The sequence below is a fragment of the Cuculus canorus genome, chromosome 7 (genome assembly GCF_017976375.1).
Source record: "Cuculus canorus isolate bCucCan1 chromosome 7, bCucCan1.pri, whole genome shotgun sequence".
Classification (NCBI taxonomy): domain Eukaryota; kingdom Metazoa; phylum Chordata; class Aves; order Cuculiformes; family Cuculidae; genus Cuculus; species Cuculus canorus.
In genome coordinates this window covers 15,023,609-15,038,889 of record NC_071407.1, presented here as the reverse complement: position 1 = coordinate 15,038,889, position 15,281 = coordinate 15,023,609, and the positions used below count along the sequence as shown (strand labels likewise).

General features: G+C 61.7%; 2 protein-coding genes across 3 annotated transcripts; one reads left to right on the top strand and one right to left on the bottom strand.

Moving 5' to 3' along the window:
* Window positions 1-1,574: 1,574 nt before the first annotated feature.
* SFRP5 (secreted frizzled related protein 5) lies at window positions 1,575-5,785 on the top strand. The gene is made up of 3 exons (XM_009561499.2): window positions 1,575-2,138; window positions 2,888-2,965; window positions 3,377-5,785. The coding sequence occupies exons 1-3, from the start codon at window positions 1,622-1,624 to the stop codon at window positions 3,715-3,717; spliced, it is 936 nt and encodes a 311-aa protein (XP_009559794.2). The 5' UTR covers window positions 1,575-1,621; the 3' UTR covers window positions 3,718-5,785.
* Window positions 5,786-6,410: 625 nt separating this feature from the next.
* Window positions 6,411-12,655, bottom strand: ZFYVE27 (zinc finger FYVE-type containing 27). 2 transcript variants are annotated; one of them, XM_054072200.1, is made up of 12 exons: window positions 12,414-12,655; window positions 12,270-12,340; window positions 11,498-11,684; window positions 11,249-11,344; window positions 10,962-11,074; window positions 10,116-10,249; window positions 9,692-9,763; window positions 9,507-9,527; window positions 9,168-9,312; window positions 8,816-8,862; window positions 7,896-7,977; window positions 6,411-7,662 (listed from the first exon to the last, which is right to left on the bottom strand). In XM_054072200.1, exons 1-12 carry the CDS (start codon window positions 12,620-12,622, stop codon window positions 7,598-7,600), a joined length of 1,242 nt encoding a protein of 413 aa, XP_053928175.1. In that variant the 5' UTR covers window positions 12,623-12,655; the 3' UTR covers window positions 6,411-7,597. The 2 variants fall into 2 exon arrangements, with proteins under 2 accessions (XP_053928175.1, XP_053928176.1); XM_054072201.1 differs by lacking the exon at window positions 9,507-9,527 and having other exon boundaries at window positions 6,419-7,662.
* Between the last annotated feature and the right edge of the window lie 2,626 nt (window positions 12,656-15,281).

Below are 15,281 nucleotides of genomic sequence, written 5' to 3'. Positions count from 1 at the left end.
CATCTCTAGGGTTTGGCCAAGGCGGGATGAGCTCAGCCCACCCTTGGTCTGGCAGGAAGCATCCCTGGGCAATGCCCAGCGTGGAGGGCATGGGGAGGGCAGGCAGGCTGCAGGCATGTGTAGGTCATACAGATGAGGTTTCCAGCACGGCTCAAAGCAGAGAGATCCCACTGGCGCTGGAGGAACAGTCCCTGCCCCCAGCCCAGGCAAAGGGCAGCTGCTATCACCTGCCTGCACCAGGCTGTTTGCTCTGTCGCCCATTAACAGAGCCACCTTATCCAGTGGGCAGGGGCCAGAAGTGGCCCAGAGCCTGTTGGCCAGGCAGGGGCATCGATCATGGGAAGGGGAGGGGTTGCCCCAGATAACCCCTGCAGACAAATGGGTTTCTAATGGGGTCTTGAGCCTTGTGCCCCCCGGGCCCAGCCCATCTCCAAGGGGATGGGGGAATGTGGTCCCGGCAGGACCTGCAGTCCTCCCTCACTCAGGATCTGGCTCTACTGGTGCCCTGGGCACTGGCAGCACCTGCCTGCGAGTTCTCTGCTGGGAGGTGTAACCCCAGTTCCGCCCATGCCCAGCAGATGATGGGATGCCTGGGGTGTATGCTGGCAGGGCTGTCCACGAGGAGTAAGGATCTGATGGTACTTGTTTCTGTTTGCCCCTGCTGCCCCAAGTGCTGCAGCATGAAGCCTCTGAGGTGTCAGGCTCCTCCATCTCCTGCACCCCCAGCACCCCCAAATCCATAACCCATGGGGCACAGGAAACTGGAGGGAAGGCCAGTAACCAGGGTCCCCTGCCCCACAGCAGAGCTTGTCACTGGGGTGCCAGGTGGGACGGGGGCAGAGAGGGTGATGGATGATGGGGATGCCTTGCACCCACAACAGAAGGCATCTTCCCACGGGCAAACGGAGCCAATGTGGGCTGTGGGCTGTGCGCAGTGGGCTCCCTGGGAGGGCAATGGGAGTGCAGTACCGTGCACCCACCCAGCTGCCTGGGGTGGAAGGGCTGGGGCAGTGGGGCAGGAGGCAGCAGCATAGGAGGGCAGGAGGAGTGCGGTGAGAGGGTAGGGGTAGCGGAACAGGAGGGGCAGCGGGGTGGGAGGGCTGGGGCAGTGAGGTAGTTGGTGGGGCAGTGAGGTGGCCGGTAGGGCAGCGGGACAGAAGGGCAAGGGCAGGAGCAGTGAGGTGGGACGGCAGGGGTAGCGGGGTGGCCATCAGGGGCAGTAGGGTGGGAGGGCAGGGGCAGGAGGGCTGGAGGAGGGCAGGAGCAACAGGGCAGCCGTTGGAGAAGTAGAGCAGGGGCAGGAGAGCAGGGGCAGCGGGACAGGAGGGCAGGAGTAGAGCAGGGACAGTGGGGTGGCAGTCGGGGCAGTAGGGCAGGAGGGCCGGGGCAGGGCTGGGGCAGCGGGGCGGCAGTCGGGGCAGAGGGGCAGGGGCAGGGCAGGGCAGGGGCAGCGGGGCGGCCGTCGGGGCAGGCTGTCCAGGGGCCGGGGGGCAGCCCGGGGGGGCGGCAGCCGGAGCAGATTGGCTGCCGGCGAGGTCTCCCCGGGCTCCTTAGAAAGCGCGGAGAGCGTGGGAGGCGCTAAGGGAGCAGCAGCTCCGTCCTCTCGGCACGGGCAGCGGCGATGCCGGCGGCGAGCGGAGCCCCGTGGCTGCTCGCCCTGGCGCTGCTGCTGGCCGGGGCCCCGAGCCGCGGGCAGCACTACGAGTACTACGGGTGGCAGCCCGAGAGTCCTTCCCACGGGCGCTTCTACGGGCGGGAGCCGCAGTGCCTCGACATCCCTCCCGACATGCAGCTCTGCCGCGACGTGGGCTACAAGCGCATGCGGCTGCCCAACCTGCTGGAGCACGAGAGCATGGCCGAGGTCAAGCAGCAGGCCAGCAGCTGGGTGCCCCTGCTCGCCAAGCAGTGCCACACCGACACACAGCTCTTCCTCTGCTCCCTCTTCGCCCCCGTCTGCCTCGACCGGCCCGTCTACCCCTGCCGCTCCCTCTGCGAGGTGGTGCGCGACTCCTGTGCCCCTGTCATGGAGTCCTACGGCTTCCCCTGGCCAGAGATGCTCCACTGTGGCAAATTCCCCTCCGACCACGAGCTCTGCATCGCCGTCCAGTTCGGGAACAGCAAGGCCACCCCACCACCAGGTAAGCGGGAAGGGCTCTGCAACGGGATGGGACACACTCGCGGGACATCTTCCAGTGGCGTGTCATTGTGCAGCCAGGGACCCTATGGACACCCGCACTCCCATCTCTGCGCCCCTTAATGCGGGGTCAGGGGCACTGGTGCCTGCCAAGGACCCCGTGTCTGCAGCAGAGCATGAGTGGGCACAGCACCAGCGGCACCGGCTGCTTTGGCTGGGCAACCTTTGCTCTCTGGTGAGACAGGCACCCAGCTGCTTGCACAGAGCTGCCCCGGCAGCAGCACTGCAGATGGACATGGGATGAGGTGGGAACTGGCAGGGAACCCATGGCAAAGCTGTGTCCCTCTCCTCCCTCTGAGTCCCATCCCAGCAGCAAAGAGTATCCAGCATCCTGCACCTGTGGGTATCAGACCCACGCCATAGCTGCGGGGTGGGTGTCCTCTCAGGCAGAGGTGGGAACACCCCCCAAAGGCGAATCAGGGCTTTGATACCCTTTGGCTGGGGCCACCCTCACTGTTGCTGCTACACCCAAAGCATCAGCAGCTGGATGGGGGGTGTCTCCATTCCTCATCCATCCTGGGAGTGCTGGGACACTGGTCAGCAAGGTGCTCAGTTCCCCAAGCATCACCCCAGCACAGTTGCCCAGGACGCAGAGGGGCTGTTGGGGCTCTCCCAGCACATCCCAGTGGAGCTGGCCTGGGCAACAGGCATCACCAGCAGGGAGCTGTGACAGCAGGGGGTCTCTCACTGTAGTGTCGAAGATATGCACCCAGTGCGAGATGGAGCACAAGGCAGATGGCATGATGGAGCAGATGTGCTCCAGCGACTTCGGTGAGTGCTGCAGTCCTTCTCCTGCCCCCCCAGACAATGGCCTGCCCTCCCCCAGCTCTGACAGCCCAGGTTGGGGGTGGCTGGAGGGCACAGTTTGCCAGGGAAAGCCCCATGGGAGATCCCTCAAGCCATTCCCTTGGGTGGGTGCATCACAGCAGAAAACATTGTGGGTGGGATAGGCAGAACAGGACACCTGGGAGGGTCGCCGGAGGCCTCTGCTGAACCTCCCGCAACAGCCCCTTCCTCTCCCCATACAGTAACATCCCCAGAGACCCTTCTTCTGGGTCCCACCCCAGGGACAGGCTGCACCCTGTCCTGCACAGGTGCCTAGCCAAGACCCCCCCCAGCAGCACCCCAGCAGTGCCCCGTGGCAGCCCCCCTGCAACCATGCCCCACGGCTGCCCCACACAGTGGTGAAGATGCGCATCAAGGAAGTGACAGAGGAGAATGGGGAGCGGCGGCTGGTGGCCGCCCAGAAGAAGAAGGTGCTGAAGCTGGGCCCGCTCAAGCGCAAGGACACCAAGAAGATGGTGCTGCACATGAGGAATGCAGGTGCCTGCCCCTGCCCCCAGCTCGACAGCCTCAGTGGCAGCTTCCTGGTGATGGGCCGCAAGGTGGGCAGCCGCCTGCTCCTCCTCGCCATCTACCCCTGGCAGAAGCACAACAAGGAGATGAAGTTTGCCGTCAAGTTCATGTTCTCCTACCCCTGCCCCCTCTACCACCCCTTGCTCTATGGGGCCGGGCCTCACTAGGGCTTTGCTCAGTCTGCCCTGTCCCAGAACGCCTGCACTGGCCCAGCACAATACCCCTGGCATCCCTGGTTGCTCCCCTGAGCCGTTAGCTGTGCCTCATGACCTTACTCTGCACCCGCAGGATTCCCAGCTGCATTCATGGGAGCCTTGATCCACAGCCAGGACCCCTGCCCCTTCTGCAGAAGTGTGCTCTGTACCCCCAGGGCTCCTGTCCTGCTCCCAGGACTCTTGCCTATGCTCAGAAGCTTGGGCTGCACCCAGGACCCTCGCTCTGCATGCTTACAAGCCTTGGTTGGCACAAGAAGCTGCCCCCTAGCCTCCTACCCAGCACCCCAGGATCCCTTGCCTGCACTTAGGATCTCTGCTTGGCCCTTTTGGGACCCTTTGGCTGCACCCGAGACCCCTACACTGCACCCTGGTGTTCCCTGCCCACCTCCCTGGTGGCATGTCACAGACCCTCAGACCCCAGATCATTCCATGCCCATACCCCAAGTTTATGCTCCAGCCCTGATGCAGCCCACGTGCACAGAGACCCACCCCAGCCAAGGCTTCTGCCCCACTGTCCCCTCAGTCTGCCCTAACAAAGACCAGCTGCCCAGAGCAGCATGGCCCCTGCCTCGGCCTCTCAGCTCTTTCAATCCCAGGTTGCTTGCGGAGTGTGCAGGAGGGGTCCACCTCCAAGCCCCTCAGACCAGCCTTGCTGCATCCCCCACCCCTGCCAAGATGCATCCCAGGCATCCCTTACCTGACCACACCACAGTAAATTATTCCACCTCCAAGAAGCCTGTGTTCAGCTCCCTGTGGTTCATGGGCAACCACCCCTTCCTGCGCTCTCAGAGATCCCAGGAAGGATGGGAGAGGGCTCCCAGTCCTAGCCCCGTTCCAGGCTTCATGCCCAGAGCCCAAGACTGGGCAGCCCAGCCAAGCCAAGGGACAAAGTTCCCAGTGGTCGCAGGCATCGCTAGAGACTCAGTCATCCCTGCCACCTCTGCAAGATCCCAGCCAGGGAGGGTGGTGAGATGGGCAGGATGAGGGGACAGGGACATGGCTGCTGCTGGAGCCCCACAGCTGTGTCTGAGGGTGTTCACTAGAAAGGTTTGTCCCTCATCTCCCCTGGGGCACAGATTCGCAGGCTGCAAGTTGGCAGCACGTGTGGGGAGGGTGGCACTGAGCCAGGACCTCTGGGCACCCCATGTCCACACCACCCGAAAGCCCTGTTTGCACCTCCCAGCCAGTCCTTCCTGGCTGCCAGACTTCCCATCCCGTAACCTCCAGTCTCCTCCATAAAGGCCACCCACATGCACCATCCAGACCCCCCCGCAGCACTGGGGCTGGTGCAGCCCTCAGTCTGGCCTCTCCAATGGCCCCGGGGTGCTGCTCCTCAGCTCCTCCAGTCCTGGAGCAGGGGCTGCCTCTGTCTCAGCAGTCCCTCAGTCCCAGCTGGCAAGGTGGGCAGCCTGCCCACTTCTGTCCCACTTCAGCCCTGTTTATCCAGCACATTCTTGCATTCGCCCATCCCGCCAGGCGAGGGAAGCACGAAGGCAGCTGCTGGGATGTTTACTCAGCACCTGGCCGCCTGACACTGTGGTTTCTCACCAGAGCTGGCCCAGTCACAGGGGACCCTCCCAGGACAAGAGGGGAATTGAGGCTGCAGGATGCCTCTACCCAACCTTCTCCCAGCTGATGAGGCCATCAGGCACCTGCCGCCCTGCACCACAGTGATCCCTACTCCCTCTGCTTGCCTTGGGCATGACCTCAGCCCCACTGGCTGCCCCACATCTCCCAGAGCCTCAAAGGCGCATCCCCTACCCACAGCTGGGCAGGGACACGGGGCTGCACACCCCTGCCACAGCCTCACACCAGGGGCAGGCGGTTACTGCCCCCACCCTGGCCAATATGGAAAAAAACTGGGGAAAAAGAATCAAATACTGTCAGAAGGCATGTTTGGAGCAAGGCTGCTGAGCACGCTGCCATAGGAATAAACATCGCCAATTAAGTCATTTTACTGCAAAACTTAAAGAGTGCAAATAAAACCCCATCTCCCTCAGCCCAAGTTTATCTGTAGCTCTCTGTATTTTGCGTCATTAGCATCTTTCCATGGAGTATTTAGACATACATGGCCACAGCGCACTTTGCTCCAAGTGTTTTCTCTAGAAAGACAAGTGACTTCTCTCTGACTCCCATCGGCTGCCTGAGCTCTGTAACTCACACACACACACACACACACACCCCCCACCCCCACCCTACCCCCTGCACACAGTGATCCCACTGCCTAACCAGTGCTTGCCCCGTTCCAGATACACCCCACCCACAAACACAATCCCACAGCTCTTGAGATGCCACACTGCCCCCCACCTCAATGCTATGGCTGCTCCACTACACCCAGTAACTGCACAGTGAATCCACCACCCACCCTGGCCTTGGAGAATGCCCAGTACAACTCAGACACCCTCATTGTCCCCAAGTCCAGATTTTCCCTACATTTCCATAGGGCACAGCTTAAAGGAGGGGTCTGTGAGCCTGTGACCAAGAGGAGGGCTCAGGGTCTCAGCAGGGAGCCTCCTGCACCTTCCCGGGCTGGTGGGTGTCACAGCACTGGGCACTGCCAGCCCAGTGCTCCCAGCCAGGGGGAGCTGCAGCTGGCTGGCAGGGACCCAGGCCAAGGCCATTCCTAGCTGTGCAGCAGCCAGGGTCACATTCCTGGAATAGCTGGGAGCTTTGCTGTTCACACAGGGAAAGGTCACCCTTGTGTGCACAGGCAGCTGCTGGGACCACCGCCTGGGCGGGCAAGGGGAAGGAGCAGCTCCAGGAGGCAGAGGACACCCAGCAGCTCCTGCCAGAGCTGAGCTTCTCCCCAGCTCCAGTCCAGCAGGATCCAGCCACGGCACAGCCAAGGGCAGACAGCTGCACACAGCCCCAAGCAGGGGGCAAACAAGGCCACAGGATGACAGAAGATGGAAACCCCAGTAAGCAAGGGGAGCTGGGGGCAGAGACACACCATTTCACGGTAACCACCTGCAGAAGAGTAGGTCCAAAGCCACAGAGGTGCTGGGGTGACCTAGGACTGGGACAGCTTTTGCCAGGGTAAGAGCGAGCCAGCTGAGGGCAAGAGATTTATTGGTCATTCTCTATACACTTATATATTAATCTGTAGTAGAAAGCAGCAGTCACTAAGTGCACAGAGCAGCACCAACTCCTGCCTCTTCTCACGCTGCAGCCAGAGACCCGTCCTCGCAGCCCAGCCCAAACTTGCCCTCCTGCCTCCTCTGCACTACAGCCAGATATGGAGGGGAAAAGACTAAACCTGCAGGCAGTGAGGCTGAGGAGCACAGGAGTGACTAGCATGGCCTCAGCTCAGCCAGGAGCAAAGACCACATCTCCCAGGGATGCAGGTAGGGCTCTGACCTGACGCCAAAAATACAGTCACTTAGCACAGTGCTGGGAAAGGTAGGGACAGAGCCCTGAGGTTGTTCTGCCCCACCCAGGAGGTGGAGGTAGGACCACAGGAGGGAAGGATGGCTCCTTCATCACTAAGCCAGGCCACAGCGCCTGAGCAAGTACGTGGCAGGGCACAGCGTGTGCCAGGGAGCACCCAGGGCTTGGAGCAGCTGCCAGGGTGCAGCCGCAGGGATGGGGACATGGCTGTGGGCAATGCTCCACCTCAGGGACAGAGCTGGTGCGGCAGATGCTACAGGGCAAGGAGAGTTGGTCTGCCCCCAGCCTGGTGCTAGCAGGAGTGGGGAGCGCAAGCACCCTCTCGCAGGGTGACACCATGCTGAGAACCAAGCAGCCCAGGCTCCGAGAGAGCAAGGGCAGGGCTCCCGCTGTTACAAGTGTCAGGCAGTGCAGGACATCCAGGAGCTGGCTGGGCCTGTTTCCATCACTTGATGAGCACCTGGTTGCACAGAGCGCACACAAACACCGTCTCCCTCTGAGCCTCCGGAGCTAGAAAGGAAAGCAGATGTTAGAGATGCTCCCCTTCCCCATCACATCACCTACCACAGGCTATGGACTCCAGCCACAGAGCTGCTCCGAGAGCTGCAAACCCACCACTGCTCTGCCCCAAGCCAGGCTATGCTGGCCAGGTCCTGCCAACCCCTCCCAGGGCTGGGGCAAATCCCTGCAGCAGACAGCGCAGGTGCGAGCAGGAGCTCTGCCCTCCTCCACCTTCCACTCACCCGTGGCTCCCATCACAGCCTTGGGAACTTTGAAGGAGCAACACCTGGAGCAGAAGCTGTTCCCACAGTTACTGCAGCTCCGCTGTGGAGAGATATGGAGGTGAGATACAACACTCCCAGCCCTTCCCAGCAAACTCCAGTGCCAGAGCACTGCTAACAGTATTCCCTGCTGAGGGGGAGTGGGCGCAAGCCCTAAGCTCCCACAGTGATAGCAGATGGGCCATCTGCCAATGACGTCTGACAAACTGCCCAGGCCCAGTGCTGGATCTGCACATGAATACGCTCTAACATCACACGTGGCCCATGTCCAGCCTAAGAAAGCACAGAGAGCTTTCCAAGAGCTCCAGGAGGTTCAAGGACACTGTCACTCTGGAGGAAAGTAAGCTCCAGAGAGTCCCAGACATGTATCAGGCTAATCCAGAAGGAAGGAGAGGACACTGGTTTGGAAACAGGAGACAACTGGAAGACAGCAATGAGAGTCTGGAGCGGGCAGGAGATACATCCTTGACAGAACCATCCAGGGGACTGCGTGACAACGCACAAGGGCTCACAGACAACAGGGGTAGCTGTTGCTCCTCTAATTCCCACAAGCAAATCCTTTTTCTGCTTCACCACAAAGCTCTCGGGTCCTAAGAAATAGGTTAAACCAGGGCACAGAGCAGGTGTCTTGTATGTGTGCACCTGCAGGTTTGGCTGCAGGCAGCTTCCAAAGGAGCAAAAGTCACAAAGGCTCCACAGAACAAGGGATCCCTGGCACCATTAGGCATGCGACAACACCCAGCACTCAGATGAGGTCATTTGCTGCCAGGCTGTGACTGAGGCATAACCCGAGCTGCCAGAGAAAGCCAGGGCAAGCCAGACCAACGCAACATCTCTGCTCCAATGCAGGAAGCAAGCTGGGGCAGAAACCAAAGACTCACCCTCTTCTTGAGCACAGAGAAAGTAGCTGAGCAGCCTGTGCAGGTTCCTGGAAGAAAGACAGTGGAGGTGAGGCAGGACTCTGCTGCCTGAGATTGTGAGAGGCACAGAGACACTCATGACTGTTGCAGAGGCTCAGCTTGGAGACCACACTGCTGTACCCTCTCATTCCTGCCCTTCCCAGGACTGCTGGGAACATCCACCCCGTGGAGGAACGGGGTCACTGGAGATGTCAGCACAGCCCTAGCAGGCACCACACCACTTTGTCCATTCCCAGTGCCATGGCCTCCACTGGAAGCAGCCCAGATCCCACCCTGCTGAGCTCCCCCAAGCAGCACCCACTCCCAGACTTACCAAAGTTGTTGCTGGGGTAGCGCTTGCGCAGGCGCTCGGTCAGGCGTGACACCTTGCTGCGGATCACCTCGTTTTTGCTCATAAAACCATTGTCTGGGAGGCTGAGGTCAAAATCTGCTGAGCATTGAGAGCTCTCATCATCCTCCTGCAGAAAGCAGAGCCATCTGAGCACGGAGGAGTGGCTGGCAGCATGCCCGGGGGCTGCAGGGCAGCCCACCCCAGAGAGGGACACCCAACAAGCAGGATGCTCCGCAAACAGCCAGCAGATCCAGCAAAGGCTCCCAGCTCTAGCTGGGAGAAGATATCTCCCTTGCATACCTTGGCACAGCAGTAACTCACCATGACCAGCAGCTGGGTCTCCTTATCCCGCAGCATGGGACAGAGAGGAGAGGCAGTACAGATGGAGTCAGAGGCACCCAGTCCCACAGCCACCCTCCCTGAGCACCCCGCTTACCCACCAACGCCCTCACCCCTTCCCAACTCAGCCGACCTGCAGGCACAGCCTGCCCCCACCAGCCTCAAACCTCGATAGCATCTTTGAACTCTTCATCAGGCTCTGCTTCCTCCGCCTCCTCCACGCTGCCAGGCGTAAGGTCCTGCAAGAGATTCACAGAGCTAGTCCTTCTATACCCTCACCTCTGTCCAAAGGGGGCCCACACTTCTCTAACAGTTTTCAGGACTCTGGCAGCCCCATAAGAAGACATGAATCCCAGAAGGTGAGGTGAGCCCCTGCTCCCCCAGACTGCAGCTCCACATGCAGCAAAAGGACTGAGCCAAGCCCCCAGCACAGCAGGGCAGCCTCACAGTAACTCAGAAGGAGCTCACAGACTTCCAGCAAAGCTGGCAGCTGGGAGAATCTTGGGGATAGAAGGACACAGACACAGTCAGACCAAATGGGCTGACCTTGCAGGACCCACTCCACAACTGCCAGCCCTGCCCCACTCTCACCTCTGTGCTGGTAGGTGTGGGGGTCCGATCCGGGGGGGCAGCAGCAGCTGGCAGAGGTTCAGTGGGCTCTGGAACACTCTCGAGGGGTTTGGTGCCCACACACTGCTCGATTGAGGCCTTGAGCTCCATTATCACTGGTAAGAAGAGAACATGGCCGGAGTGGGGTGGCACTTACCTTCCCCTACACCTCCCACACAAAAAGCAGCCGCAAGAGCCAATCTCCAGGGCTCAGGCTGGGACATGGGCACATACAAACTTCACCCATCAGGTTCCTTGAGCCCTCCTCTGCTCATGTAAAGTTAGGGCAGCAGGAAACCAGCACCACCTGCCCCTGATCAGACTAGGGAACAGCAGGGGCCTCAGTCACACAGATCTCCAACTCTTCTCCAGCACGTGCCACACAACACAGAGTGCCTCCAGCCCTTCTCCTCCCCTTTGACAGCATGTTTTCAAGCCTGCGTCATACACTGCCACAGGCACCAAGAGTACTGCAGTTCTACAGAGCAAGGTCAGGGACTGAGCAGCATGGCAGTGCTCACACACGGGGTATGTTGTCAGGTCCTGGTTTGTCACAATGCAGAGGAGAGCAGGAAAGAGCACCAGGCCAGGACACACATCAGGAGAGAGCTTGCCTCTCACATCTGAAGTCCACCACCCAATATGAGGTGCCAGCCATCAACCCCAGGACATCATTGCCCTCTGGGGGTCCAGTTTCCAAAACAGAGCCTGATGCAGGACACTGGGATCACATGATAGTACTGGAAGAGTACAGGTGCAGAATCCCTGGTTTCAGAGGGCCTTTCCTCAACCTATCCCACACAGGCCACTTCCAAGGAGGTCTCTTACCATGGTAGAACTGGGTGTTGCCCAGGAAGAGAGTGCTGTTGAGGATGGCCAGGACCCAGCAGAGGGGCAGCAGGTAAAGGATGCACACAGAGCCCAGCAGCACCCCATAAAACCTGGGATGGAGCAGCAAGACAGTGTGGTCAAGGCAGAGCAACTCACACCACAAGCACAAGCCCCAGCCCCATTCCTCCGCCTGCTCTCTGCAGGTACCAAACACATCAAATGCAGCTCCAGAGGTGAGGCCCCTCTCCCTGACACAGGATACCTCACCCGGTATTATTACTCACTGGGAAGAGACAGTGGGGTTTTCCCAGTACAGCACACGGTACGCTGCCTCGCAGCTGCAGCACATCCCACTCAGGAAGCCCTCCAGCTGGATCAGGCTGCGAATGAGATCTCATAGTCACAAAAAGGCCCACAAACACACCCCCTGGCTCTCCCACACCCATACACTTCACAGCAGCCAGGCTGGCACGAACCCCAGCTTTCCAAAGCCATGGAGAAACCCCATGGTAGGAAGGGCTCCAGACACTCACAAGCTCTTGACCTGGGCGATGGCCTCCTGCCGTGAGAGCTGCACCTTGCGCAGGTCCTCCCGGCGGACACTGTGGTACCTCCTGCGCAGCAGCTCAAGCTCCGAGGGGTGGGTCCGGCATGTCTCCTGCAGGTAGCCCAGCAGGGCTGGCACCAGGACCAAGAGGGCGAGCACTGAGTACCAGGCGGCTGGAAGGGATGGGACAACATCAGGACAGGGGCATGGGAGGGGCAGGACCCCTCATGAGACCTCATCTAGAGTATTGTTTCCAATTCTGGAATCTTCAACATAAGAAGGATATGGATCTGTTGGAACAGGTCCAGATGAGAATAATCAGAGGGCTGGAGCACCTTCCATACGAGGACAGGCTGAGAGAGTTGGGGTTGTTCAGCCTGGAGAATAGAAGGCTCCAAGGAGACCTTATAGCAACCTTCCAACACCTGAAGGGGGCTACAAGAAAGCTGGAGAGGGACTGTTCACAAAGACTTGCAGTGACAGGACCAGGGGCAATAGGTATAAACTGGAGAGGGGCAGATTTAGACTGGACATAAGGAGGAATTTCTTCACAACGAGAGTGGTGAGGCACTGGCACAGGTTGCCCAGAGAAGTTGTGGCTGACCCATCCCTGGACGTGTTCAAGGCGAGGTTGGATGGGGCCTTGGACAGCTTGGGCTGGTGAGAGGTGCCCCTGCCTACCGCAGGGGGGGTGGAACGGGATGATCTTTAAGGTCCCTCCCAATCCAAACCATTCCATGACCCCGGACCCCACGCACCTCGCCCGAGGGTGAGCAGCAGGACGTTGAGGCCGAGGCAGGTGAAGAGGGAGCACAGCGGCCGCTGCCACCTGCGGAGGGGAGCGACGGTGAGGCGTGCCGGGCCGCGGGGACGGGGACAGCCCCGACCCGGCCCGCCCCTACCGGAGGAGGCCGCGGACGGCTCCGGCGGCGTCGCGCAGCGGCTCCAGGTACAACTCCAGCCGCCGGTAGCTCCGCACCAGCTCCAGCAGATCGAACGCCGCGGCGGCTTTGGGAGGAGGCGGCGGCAGCGGCGGCTCCGGCGGGGCCTCCGCGCCCCCCGCCACGGCCTCGGGGCCGCCCGCGGCCGCGTCCCGCTCCGCCGCCTGCATCGCGGCCGGCGCCGCCGGTCCGAGCGCCCCGCGCGCCGCCGGTCCGAGCGCCCCGCGCGCCGCTTCCGGCAGCGCCGCGCGTGACGTCACCGCGCACAACGCAGCCAATCGGCGGCGCCAGGGGGGCCGCGCGCGCAGGGCCCCGCCCCGCGGGGAAGGGGGGGGACAGGGGGCGCGTCGCGAGAGAGTGGTGCCGTCTGTGCGCAGAGTTGGGCACGGGTCGCGATATGCTCCCCGTGCGGGGCTCGGTCCCAGTGTGGGCCCGGTCCAGACCGGGGCTTGATCCGGGGCCCGGCTGCAGCGGGGCACTGCGGGTTTGGCCCCGTGGGCTCCATTACTGGGGAGGGTGGTGCTCCGGTCCCGTGAGCGGTGCTGGCAGCCCCCCCCACCGCTGCTCCCGAGTCCCCGGCCCCGCAGCCTGCCGTCCTCCCAGGGCCCCAGCAATGTGGATGTTAAAACGGGGGAAGCCATCCCATAATAATTCGTGCAAAGTGGTTAACCCTGTGCCCTCCCGGGCTGTGAGGGCAGCGCAGGGCTCGAGGCTGCTGCGAGCTGCCCCGATGCTCTGGTGAGCAGGGCACACGTTCCACAGGCGGGTGACCCGGTGACATCCCGGCTGTAGGCACAGGTCCGAGGCTGGTCCCTGTCCCGAGGGTGCCGCCCAGGGCTGGAGCCCCGGGAGATGCCGGCTGCCCTCAGGCTGCCCCCAGCTCTCCAGGAGCCCGGCAGCATGGGCACGACTGCCGGGCAGTGTCTGGGCCCTGGAACAGAGAGCCCTTTCAGCCCGGGAATGACGAAGCCTACAAGAATGCAGCTCCATCCTGTTCGCATCTCATCCCTGCAGCCGCACAGCCCCGGGACTTGGCCCCCCTCTGTGCCACCAGGATGTGGGAGGTGCCTGCGCCCAGCGCCCGCGCCCAGCACCCGCTCGAGCTTGTCCTCAGCTCCGGAGGGGGCAACGGGGCCGAGGACATCCCCTGTCCCCAAGGGTTGGGGTTTAAGCCTCTCTACTAGGACCGGGGAGCCTGCCCGTGACCTCAGAGCACACCAGGACGTCGTGACCACAGCCAAGGCTCCAGGGTGCAGAGCTACGGAGTCAGATGTGAGCTCAGCTCAGATCCGGTCCCCAGCGGGTCCCAGCCCCAGCACAAAGCCCCAGACACCCAGTGTGCGCCAACATTGCTTTATTTGGAAGGTGAATCCATAGGCACTAGAGAGTGGGACAGAGCCAGCACGACAGGCAGGGCTGTGGGAACTTGGGAAAAGGCACTTGTGGTGGCAGAAGCCCTGCTGGGCACCTGGGGCAGCCTGAGCCAGGGGCTGCACAGGAGCAGGCAGGGGCAGGTGGTGTCAGGGACCAGCCCTGACACAGGGTAGGAACAGCACATCCTGCCCAGCGAAAAGTAGATGGCCAGGAGGCTGGGACAGCCCCATGCGCGAGGGTGGATTGACTGGGACAGCACCTCCTGATGGAAGTGGTGACGCAAGTGCCATCTTTGGACCCCTCTGTGCTCCGGCTGCTGCTCTCCACCCCAAAAAAGGCACCAGGGAACCCCAGGTGACAGCCAGAGCCTGTTGCCAGCTGCTGGGGACACTTATTCCACCAATCTAAGCCCAGAGACCGGGGCAGACCTTCCCTCATGTTGGGAGCCATGGAGAGGACCTGCCCCCAGGCAGGGCAGGGAGAGGTCCTGGCAGGGCAGCTCCAGCGTGATGCTCCTCCAAAAATTCCCAGTCTCTGGCTGCCTGTTGTCCCATTGGCCTTACATGGCCCCGTCAGGGCTCGGCACCCAGCGGGCTGTGGTGGCTGATCCGGGACCAGTCTGGCTGCGCTGCCAGCGTCCTCTTCTCCTGTTCCCCGAGATGGGCTGTATCGCCGCGATTCCCGGCCCCTGCTCCTCCACAGCCACGGTGCGGGCAGCAGCCCCGCGCTGCCATGCGCTTCCCCTTCCCCTCCGCCGCGCCGCCGTCTCCAGAGAGCATAGGGCCTCAAGATGGAGCTGGAGAGTCTAAAGACGAGTTTTCTGGGACGAAAAACCAAGTGCCGCAGGGCTGCAGGCCAGTCTCCACCACCGCGGTGAAGCCGCGCCTGTCCCTGCTAGAGCAGCTGGACCCAGGGGCGCTTGGCCCCGTCCCGGTGCAGGATGAACCCCAAAGCTGGAGGAATTAACCCCTGGCCCAGGGTCACAGGACCATGCTATGGTCTCGCTTGGTCTTCCCCTCAGCCTGCGGTGATGGAGGCCTTGCTGCACTGCGCAGGCTTGGATCCCAAGTGGGACAGCATGTCCAGAGGTCCAGGGTGACACCAGGCTGGGCTGCATGGGGTTTACACACACCCCGCAGCACATGGCAGGGAGGGGCTGAGCCTCATGGTGCTCTGGCAAGACAGTGGATGTGTTCAGAGCAGACAGGAGGGGCCCAGGCTGGGGAAGTTGAGATCAGAGCCTCCGTTAAGAAATTGCGGAAGCGCCGTGAGCACTGTGCAGTTGGGAACGGCAGGAGAGGTCTGCCACTATGCCACTACCCCTGCTCAGCTCCCCCAGGTCAGCCCCCCTCTGCCCTAGGGACAGGTCAGCACCCACCTGTGCATGCAGCATCAGCAAGGCCAGGGGCAGGGGCCTTGGCCAGGGGCCCTGGGGGGGCTCCAAGAAACTGGGGT